Raw genomic sequence first — 10,794 nt, forward strand, 5'->3', positions numbered from 1 at the left:
ATTAATCCAACAAGTCACAATATAAATTAATTCAAGAATTATATACTAATTTGAGATTAATCTCCTCCAAATTCATAGCTACTTCATCAAATTCAATATCCAAAGGAAAAAACACAAACAGTCACATTGTTCAATTTAGTCCCAATATTTCATAAGATAAGCCAGACTAATAATAAAGCGTTGAGTCAACAGATATCATTCTCCTCTGGAGTTTTATTGAGGTCAAAGGTTATGATGGAAGGTTGTTGTCCTTTAGAGACAACCTCATCAGAACTATCTAGCATAACGTCTTCTTCGAACATTGAATCTTGAACTATCTTGCCTGTCTCTTCCGGTACTTCTTGAGTCTTTTCCCGAGCCAAACCTGACGGATACACCATAAGCAACCAAGTTATTAGAATTTACAAATTTTACCAAAAACCAAATCACAAAATAGCTCGATGTTATAAACTGCTGGTTTGGCTTACGTTTCTAAAGTTTCGTAAGACCTCTTTCTATAAGAGTGAATTCCTCCCGAGATGCAATATCAAGTTTAACCTGCAGACTATTCTGATAGCGTGCCTTCACAAATATAAAGAGGTTCCAACTGAAAATGTGCAGTAATTGGTAGCTAGAAGTCATCAACAATACTAACCAGAGGCACTTTCTAGATACTTCAGCAACATTTAAAGCTTCACGTGTCAACTTAAGAACATGCCCTATGGAAATTGTGGTAGCTAAGTAACTAATAAAGTACCATTCAGACACAATCATTTTCAGAACCATCCAGACCAAACAGAAATATAAATCAGGTATATGTGTTCTATTCTACCTACACATGAACATGCTAAGGTCAACACTTGGAATCTGGAAGGGGAATATAAGATAGAAGAAAAAAAAGAATACAAGATACAATAAGAAGGAATAATGTATGAAGCCATCCTGAATCAGATTGATAAAACAATCCTCAAAATAAATTCCAAGAAAGGTATCACAGGAGTTCATACAAAGTACTAAACAGAATAAAGGTTATAGGGAGTATCTTAGAGACACCAGATCATTCATAAAATAGGAAAAAAAAGAGAAGGAAAAAAAATTATCTTGCAACATTTCATACAAGGAAAGTAAGAAAGCGTGTTCTCAAATGGACATTTCATATAGATAGGCATCTATGCAAGTAAGAAAGTGTATTCCAACAACAAAATAAGAATTCATCACCTTGACATTTCACTACAGAAATTCAAAGAATTGCACCTCAATACGTACATAATAAAAAGGAGTGATTTTTTAGAAGAGTATAAATAAGCTAATCTTAAATGTGTGAGTAAATTAGAAATCTGTCTTGCTGATTTTAGAATATGTAAATTTACTAATATATCTTCTACATCAGCAAGTAAATTATAAAATGAACCATGTATCTTTACTAAAGCCTGATGCCAAGTGCATTCTATACCATACTCCACCTTTTCAATAGATTAACAAACGACACTGTGTAAAATAAAGTACCAAATGGACATGTAAATTAAAAAGTGTGCAATGCAAATAGAGCAATAACAGGTGCCAGTTGGCAAAGTAAAATCCATTCCTTAAAAAAAGCTATTGGGGTTAAAACCAATGCACAACCATTGTATATATCTTATTCCTAGGTCAGCTACCAGGCTGTCAGCAACTACATACAATCAAGAAGAGCTAGAATCCTACGTATTTATAATATTCAGTCACGTTCATTGCACTAACAAGATGCACTAACAATGTTCCAACTGAAACAAGAAACTATCACACTAATACAGTACTGCTACAATTAATAATCTGAAAAATCCATCATCATGTTTCGGTGTACAAATCATGCTTATTGGAAGATTCTAGGAACATGCATATATTTATTTACTTACCCATTCAGTACCTCATTTCACAAAATAAAGGTCAGCAACTGGCCATATCACCATTGAGTTAAACAATTGTACCCAACTAGATGGCTAAACAAATCACAAAAAATCCAAACTTTACCTGCACCTCCTCCAGCATTTGTTGCAAAAGGAACAGGTTCGTGCTAGTGACGAACCCGAAGCCGAATTTCTTGCGGTACTTTGTTGCGAATTGAAGCAATCCCTGCAATGTTCAGAGTTTCAAATATGTTAGGCCTTTTTGAACGTGCCTTTTAGTTACAGACAATAAAACATCTGGCTTGAGTACGGCAGGTTGAAATATAGCCAAACAGCCTTTTTACGAGCAGACATATGACAACGTACCGTCCTAATATCTCCATGCGCAATAGTAACATCATCACCTATGTGCCTGTGTGCTGAGAATGTATTCAGCCAAGACTGAATTGGCAACATGTTGAACCACGGTTCTCTTGCGAATGATGTTGCGTGCTCTAGCGAAGAGAACGAGGAGGCTTCAATCATCACCTTGCAAAATAAGATTCTAGAGGCACAAAGAAAAAGGTCCATCTCTTCCAATTTCCCTGGTAACTTCGATCATGTCAGTCATAATACAACGTCAATTACAATCTAGTAACATGCTACCAAATTACATAACTTCAGGACAAAATATGATAATAAAATCACAATCTCCAGGTGGATTAATTGTAAATAATGAGCAGTATACATCAAGTGTTTCCATGGTCTAATATCTATTGTATGCTCGTTGCTAATTAATAATTATGCAAGTTTATAACCCTCAACAGTGCTATGCACAGAATAATATTGCACATGTCCTAAATTAGTATCTAAAGACATCTATACATAGGCAGCCTCTTCGCAATTATCGATGGCATCAGTGGTTGGTTCCTCTAAATCGTCGTCCCGTCTCAATGACAAACCTTCGACGTCAAACTCAGCCAAGCCAGGTAGAGTCGGTTGGGGAGAAAGTTCGAACTGACACTATCCTATGTCTTCACCCATTTCAAACATGTCCCTTGGGTTCACATGGATTACCACACTCCATTCTTTATCAGCATCATCCTCCACATAGTATACAAGGTGAGCCTCGGATGCAAGAATGTACGGTTCGTCATCTTCCTGATCACCGGTATGAATTGGATGAGAGAAGTTAACCACTGTGTGCCCCATAGAGTCTTGTTTTATGCCTCTGCCAGAGGTGGTGTTTGCTCAGATACATTTAAACAAGACGACTGTGAATTGACCGCTGTAATTTAACTCAATGATGTCCACTAGTTTTTCGTAATACGAGACGCCACCAACAGCAACATTACTGTCGCGCTTGCTTGCATAACTCCTAGTGTCAGAAGTGACATACACCCCACTATTTTGGGTTTTCAACCCTTCCTCTCTCGAGAGGGTTCTGAATTTAAATCCATTTACGTTGTAAGATGTATAGCGGCTAACTTGAACATTGGGCCCACATGCAAGCCACTGCAATTCGTTCGGGTGCATGGTGCTTCCCAATGGAACCTGGCAGTTGATAAATTACAAGTTTCATGATCTTGGGATACAAACAATATGACATCATTTGAATATGTAAATGTATAAATGATACCAGGATTCACCTTACGCCTGAACCAATCGGAAAGTTCTCTGTGCACAACACTGTTTTTGTGAGACTGGGACCTTGTCCTACTTCGTAACTTTCTTTTTATGATCACCCTAAACTCACTGGAAATGTCACAAAAATGTCATGTCAGGTTCTCCAACTATAGAAGTTCATACGAAGTCGATACTTTCAAATGCACTTACTCAAGATACTTTTCCACAGCCAGGCAATTGACCAATACGTGACGGTGAGCTTGGAATTTTTCAGTTGGTGTGAGGGTGTAAAAAGAAGCAGCCCTGACTGCCTTTCCAACCTCGAGGAACATGGTTGCACTCTCATCAGGCATGAGTTCACGCAGTCGATCGTCAACACGCAATGGTCGATTAATCCTACTCTCGACATTATCTAAGTACCTTGAACAGAATATGAGAATCTCCTCAGATAAGTATCCCTCTGCAATTGAGCCCTCTGGTTGTGATCTGTTACGCACGTACTGCTTGAGACGGCATAGGTACCTTTGGGAATATAACATGTGTCATAAGCACTGATTAAAAGCAAAATAGATAATTTTGTTTAATAATTACCGTTCAATTGGGTACATCCACCGATAATGCACTGGGCCACCGAGATGCACCTCCTCGACCAGATGCACTGTCAAGTGAACCATCACTGTGAAGAAATAAGGAGGGAAAATCATCTCCATGCGACACAGAGTATGAACCACGTGATCCTGAAGGAGAGGAAGTTGTTGAGGGTCTATGAATTTACTGCATAATCGGCAAAAAAAGGATGACAAATCCGCCAGGACAGAAGACATTGGGGCAGGCAATGCATTCCTTAACGCGATTGGAAGTAGATATTCCATTAGAATGTGACAGTCGTGGCTTTTCATGCCCGACAACTTGCACTGTCGTAAGTCCACACAGCGGAAAATGTTGCTAGAGTATCCATCTGGAAAGACGACGTTCTTGATAGTCCTTAGAAAGAGCTCCTTCTGTGGATTGGTCATAGTAAAGATGGCGGATGGGTACTTTTTGTCTTCCCATGGCCACAAATCATGCTTGATTCCCATCGATTGGAGGTCTCTTCGAGCTTTAATGTAGTCTTTAGACTTACCTTTCTCGTTCATTATGGTGAAAACTATGTTGTCGCACACATTCTTCTCTATGTGCATGACATCAAGGTTGTGACGCAATCCATTGTTCTCCTAATATGGCAGCTCAAAGAATATACTCCTCTTCTTCCAAGGAGTCTCGTCTTGCACGGCAGTTTGCTGTCCACGTGTCCTTTTCCCCGTAACCGATTGCACCTTGCCAAGTTGGACATGCACACCCTCTAACTGCCGGATAATGTCTCCACCAGAGACTTTGATAGGTGGACCTCTATCCTCTATCTTTCCATCAAAGGAGTACCGGTTTTTTCTGTATTTGTGGTCATGATTCAGAAAGCGACGATGACCCATGAAACACCATTTCTGGCTGTGTGTGAGCCAGTTAGTTTCAGCATCCAAATTGCACGCAGGACAGGCTCTCCCACCGTACGTGTTCCACCCAGATAAGTTGCCCAGGCCTGGAAAATCACTGATTGTCCACATCAACGCAGCAAACATCTTGAAGGTTTTTTTTCTCGACTGCATCATAAGTTTCAACACCCTGCCATAATTGCTTCAACTCGGTGATCAACGGCTCTAGGTACACATCTATGTCATTTCCAGGCATTTTAGGACCAGCAATAATCATAGGGAGGATAAATGAAGTGGGTTTCATGCAAATCCAAGGCGGCATGTTATACGGGATAAGAACCACGGGCCAAATTGAGTACTTCGAGCTCATGTTCCCAAAAGGGTTAAAGCCATCGCTAGCTAATGCTAGGCAAACACTGCGCGGATCACGAGAGAAGTCAGTATATCGTATGTCAAATGACTTCCATGCCTCGGCGTCCCATTGGATGCCTATACATACCATCAGAGTTAGGACCTCTCTTATGCCACAACATGTCAACGGTTGTCTTACTAGACATATATAACCTTTGCAATCGTGGAATAAGGGGGAAGTAACGAAGAATCTTCACCGCCTGTGGTTTGCCATTCTTCTTAACAACCATCTTGATCCTCACCCTAGAGTTCTTCTTAGTCTTATGCTTCCATCTCGATCTCCTACACTGCTTGCATTTGGTCAGCTCTTGGTCGTTGCCCTGGTATAGCATGCAGTCATTTGGACATGCATCTATCTTCTTGTATGCGAGGCCTAGTTTTCTTATGAATTTCTTGGCATCGTGCACAGTGGATGGAATCCGGGCATGCTCAAAGGCGTCCGCGAGCAACTCCAAATTATTCCGAAGGCCTTATCTCTCACTCCGCACATGGACTTTATGTGATAGAGCCTCACAAAGAAAGACAACTTAGAGAACTTTGAAAATCCTGGGTATAACTCCTGCTCCCCGTCTTCGAGTAGGTCGTGAAAGTTGCGGGTCTCTCGACTAGGTTCATTGTATAGGTAAGGCAACTCATCCATAGCGCCGTCGTCATGTTCATTCTCTGAGTCTTCTTCGTGGCCGGGAAGCCCTGAGAAGTTGAATACCTCGTGGACCATATCAAGCATCGGGGCATTGAAATTTTGTTCAGATTGATCTTCTTGTCCATCACAAGAGCTCTCGACCCCACGTCTCTCACCGTGATGGATCCAAAATGTGTAACTAGATGGAAAAGGGTTTATCACCAAATGATCGAACGCATCCTCTCTATTTTGTAAGAGGTGGAACCCACACTTCAGACATGGACAACGTATCATCCCATCAGATGATGCATTGAAAAATGCAAAATCTAGGAATATGGTCAAACCGTTCCTATATTCTGCACCAACTCGCGACTTTGAAATCCAACTCTTATCAATATGTAGTTTAATGAAAAAATAGAACGACGACACATAGTAAAACAAAGTTAGACCACGAGAAAAAAGTAAATAATTAACACTTGATATATAATGGGAGAATAACTCTTAAACCGAATAATAAAACACACATTTACTAGCATCCAGGATAATACACAGCTAACAGAAAAATAAAAGAAAATTTCTTACTCATTGAATAATTCTGCACTTTCAAAAAAAATTACTGGAAGAAAGAAACTCTGGGTCCAATGCCAAATATTTGAAATGGAAAATAAAATTTCTTCCTTAAAAAAGAAAAAGAAAAAGAGGTATATTATATTAATCTGAGAAATAATAAAATGATAATTAATATAGTATTACAATATATCAGGGGGTGTTCAAGTTCAGTTGACCTTTTTATGTTTAATATTTAATTCTTAAAGAATCAGTTTGAAGTTCTTATATATTAAAATTGTGAAACTGAAATTATATGAAATATGACTGACCCATTAATTATATCAAATAAGAACACAAGATATATAATAAAATAAATGAAGACTTCATTTGAGTATGGAATAAATACGATTGACTCATTATTTTGTACATCTTGTGAGGTTGTAATTATCTTCAACTAACTTCTAAGCTATTAACTGTATATTATTCAAGAATTTTATAACCAATAATTGCTTTCTTTCTTTCATTCGTTCAAGCATTTGCTGGTATAGTTCTTAAAAAATTCACATTAAAATTAGTTAGCAAAGCAGAACTATAAGCCATCTTTGTTAACGGGACAAGATTAACTATTTGGATTCAATGTACCTCCAGAACCAGATATTGAAGTATTTTAAATTCATCACTATTTTAAAGTTCGATAGACTTATAATGTATAAGCATTTCTTAAATAGTTTTAGATGCAGCCTGATGATGAAATATAATGTATAAAAAGTAATTAAATGTTTCATCTTTTAACCCACCTGAATAGAACAAGTGTAAGCTAAAGGAAGCTTTGATTCTGGAGTAGGAGCTGTGAAGTTATGGGATAATATAGCTCCAAGGACTGTGATAAGTCTAAGTCAATGTTATCAAGCTGAAACAAGCAGAAACATGAAAATATTAATGTGTGAACAGTGATATGATGCATGTCACAGTCAACGCGCTAATCATTTATGCATAATTTTCAACCCCTTTGAATTGTAAGTACCTATGCTAAAGTCATATGGTCATCAAGCAATCACATAATAACTGTAGTATATATGAGAAGAATAATGAATTTATAGATTAAGAGGGAAGAAGATTGTGTAAGGAGCACATTTTGTAGCATAAGAAAAGGGACTAGAGAAAAATTAAATAATGCATAGGAGGACAATCAATAATATTTAAAAAATGAACTTTAGGGAGAAAAAGAACTTAATTAAGTTTAAAAGTTCCATCAGAATAATATATTATATGGAAAACAATTATTTTTTTAGTGAGGAATATGATGCCTTGGTGTAACTGGTCAAGACAAAGACTAAAATAATCTTGGAAAAGAATCAAGAGAAAAAGATAAGCTGACAATTCAGTTATACTAAGAGAAGCCAAGTTGTGAGTTTTTTTACCCAATGAACAAGTGTAATAATCTTAATTTTTGCCTCTTATTTCCAATGGCATAGAAAAACACTGATATACAAAAGTTCTCTGAATATATATCACTTTCTATCGAACTTTAAAATAGTGATGAATTTAAATTCTAGTATAGAACATTTCAATCTTAGAAAAGAGATATTAGAATGGAATCAAATGCTTTAAACATAAAGAAAATTCAAACAAAGAACCTAAAATTCCATTCCTTTTTCAATAATCCTCACAAAAAATCAAACAAACCCGTGCTTGTCCAAGAAAATCAAAATAATTATCTTTAATTTCTTTTATAATTGTTAATGTGAGTTGACGGTCAATAATAATTAACTCATGCATTATGCACTAAACCACAATCACAATAACAATACTAATACCAATAGTAATAATTTAATTAATCTATACGGTGCTAAAAGAAGTTTTGTATAATTAATAACAGTAATTGCAATAGTAATGGTACAAAGTAAATATGAGAAAACGCTAACTTTAGTCTCTAAATTTTTCAATGTTTATCAAAACAGTTTTTAATTTTTGGAAATGACCAAATTAGTTCCTGAGTTTATAAATCTCAAATCTCCATTCATCTATAATTCAATTGATGTTAACGCAGAGTACTGACAATAGAACGCTAAAGTGTAGTATTAAGACTTCAGTATGATTAAATATGTATTTCAAATTGGTTAATTGAATTTATTTTAGTCTCTACACCAATATAAAATTAATTAACCAAAATGAGTTTAACTAAAATACCTATTTGATCATATTAACTAACATGGGTCTAATACTCTAATTAACCAATTTAAAAGGCTATTTGATTTCTTAGCCAAGTCATCTTACTGTTGGAGATGTCACGCTTACCAGTATTGGGTTAATTAATTATAGTTGAATTAAGAACGAACAAAGTGGAGATTACCAAAAATTAAATATATGTAATGTAGCATATGATGCCTTGATGTAACTGATCAAGACAAAGACTAAAATAATCTTGGAAAAGAATCAAGAGAAAAAGATAAGCTGACAATTCAGTTATACTAAGAGAAGCCAAGTTGTGAGCTTTTTTACCCAATGAACAAGTGTAATAATCTTAATCTTTACCTCTTATTTCCAATGGCATAGAAAAACACTGATATATAAAAGTTCTCTGAATATATATCACTTTCTATCAAACTTTAAAATAGTGATGAATTTAAAGCCTAGTATAGAACATCTCAATCTCAGAAACGATTAATAGGACAAGATTAATTATTTGGATTAATTATTTGGAACATGATGATTGAGTTTAACTATATTCCAATTATTGAAGTATAAATCAACAAGAAAAAGAAGCAAGAAGCTCTAGTTCAACATTGATTATGCATCAACATTAAATCAAGTGCATAGAACAACATCAAAAGATAGAAGCCCCAAAATCATTGAAAGAAGATCACCTAGAAGCCATGCTCCTGAGGTACTTTCTTTCAAATTAATAACACTGTTTCCTTAGCAATATGTTATGTCTCGGAACTTGGAACCTTTGCAACACAAAATCATACACAATTTTGGTTATGCAGTTTTATTATATTATTAGACTAAGTTTTATTAAATTGCCTTTTTAAGGAGAGTGGATAGAATAAGCTACCCTATTTACTGTTATAATAACCGGTTATTGATTCCATTTACGTGTAAACTGTGAAGGTTGATGGCATTATTGTATATGCAACAATTGTGATTGAAATTTGTTTACATATGTCGGAGACTCAATTGATTCCTTTGGTATTTTTTCATTGAATTATGTAATGTACAATTTTTTGTTATGATTTTTCTTTTGGTATTAAAGGAAAAGGCCAAGCAAAATACCTGAATTGGAATCTCAGGTTTCTCATCTGAGAGAGGATTTGAAGAAAGTGAGGGAGCAGCTAAGTTTATCTGAATCATGCAAGAAACAAGCTCAACAAGAAGCTGAGGAATCCAAGTAAAAACTCTTTGCGTTGTCTCTCAAACTTAATTTAGTATTCAAAACAGACAGGATTATGAATAAAGACTTGCCTGAATTGAATGGATGAAAAACAAGCCAGGAATAAGAGAACATACAGTTCATAGAGAGTTTGATAAAGCACCCAATATTCTTGCTTACTAAAAGTGGATTCTACTTAATTTAGTCAACCACACAGTCATGCAGGAAGTACATTAGTTTAAGCCAAATCGAAAGTGCAAAACTGGATTCCAATATGAAATTGCACTAAGTACAGACATATCAAGTCTCAGGGTTTAGAAATTGGAAAAAAAATCAAATATGCATGTTACATTGGGGGAGAAAATAGGAACATATGAGGGAGAGGATCGTTCCTCACATGCTTTTGACAGCAAAAGTTCACATGGCACAGGGATGAAATTGTAGCAAAATTAATTTAACGACAACCATTCAAATTAAATTGGGGGAGGGGACAAGAACGAACCTGAGAGAGGGGATAGGGGGTGATCGGCGCAGAACAGGGCAAGGGCAACGGGGAAGGCTACCGACGACGACACCGGGACGGATGGTTGGGGCGACCGCCGACGACGTCACGGAGGTGCACAGAAGAAGGGGGAAGACTTGGACGACCCTTTAATGAAATGAGGGATGAGTCACGGACGGTGGTGGAAGGAGACCAGGGATTGACGCCTTTGCTTTGCTAGGGTTCATGCCAAAAGGAGGAAGGTTTCTCGGCGCTGAAATAGTTTGATTGGGGTACTTTAATGAAACACCCCCACCTACCCTGTTATTGGGTGCAGTTGGGACCAAAACCGCTTCTAATTCAGATCTATTGGAAGTGGACTCCCAGAATGCAACAAGAACTGCACCCCCACCCTGTTATTG

The 10,794-nt window shown here is 36.7% G+C and overlaps 1 protein-coding gene and 1 pseudogene across 1 annotated transcript; both read right to left on the reverse strand.

Annotated features, from left to right (window-relative positions):
- Positions 1 to 471: 471 nt before the first annotated feature.
- Positions 472 to 2,432, reverse strand: LOC107630917 (uric acid degradation bifunctional protein TTL-like). The gene is made up of 3 exons (XM_021119271.2): positions 2,229 to 2,432; positions 1,987 to 2,088; positions 472 to 561 (listed from the first exon to the last, which is right to left on the reverse strand). Exons 1-3 carry the CDS (start codon positions 2,430 to 2,432, stop codon positions 472 to 474), a joined length of 396 nt encoding a protein of 131 aa, XP_020974930.1.
- Positions 2,433 to 4,192: 1,760 nt separating this feature from the next.
- LOC107630916 (uncharacterized) lies at positions 4,193 to 6,505 on the reverse strand (annotated as a pseudogene).
- Between the last annotated feature and the right edge of the window lie 4,289 nt (positions 6,506 to 10,794).

This window comes from Arachis ipaensis, chromosome B3 (genome assembly GCF_059453495.1).
Source record: "Arachis ipaensis isolate K30076 ecotype BB chromosome B3, ASM5945349v1, whole genome shotgun sequence".
Classification (NCBI taxonomy): domain Eukaryota; kingdom Viridiplantae; phylum Streptophyta; class Magnoliopsida; order Fabales; family Fabaceae; genus Arachis; species Arachis ipaensis.

Bases quoted from the DNA above. Each gene is read 5' to 3' on its own strand.
- LOC107630917 (XM_021119271.2), bottom strand. From the start codon at position 2,432: ATGGACCTTTTTCTTTGTGCCTCTAGAATCTTATTTTGCAAGGTGATG. The intron at 2,089-2,228 runs GTACGTTGTCAT...TGAACATTGCAG, and splicing joins CGCATGGAGATATTAGGACG to GGATTGCTTCAATTCGCAAC. The intron at 562-1,986 runs GTAAAGTTTGGA...ATATTTGTGAAG, and splicing joins AAATGCTGGAGGAGGTGCAG to GCACGCTATCAGAATAGTCT.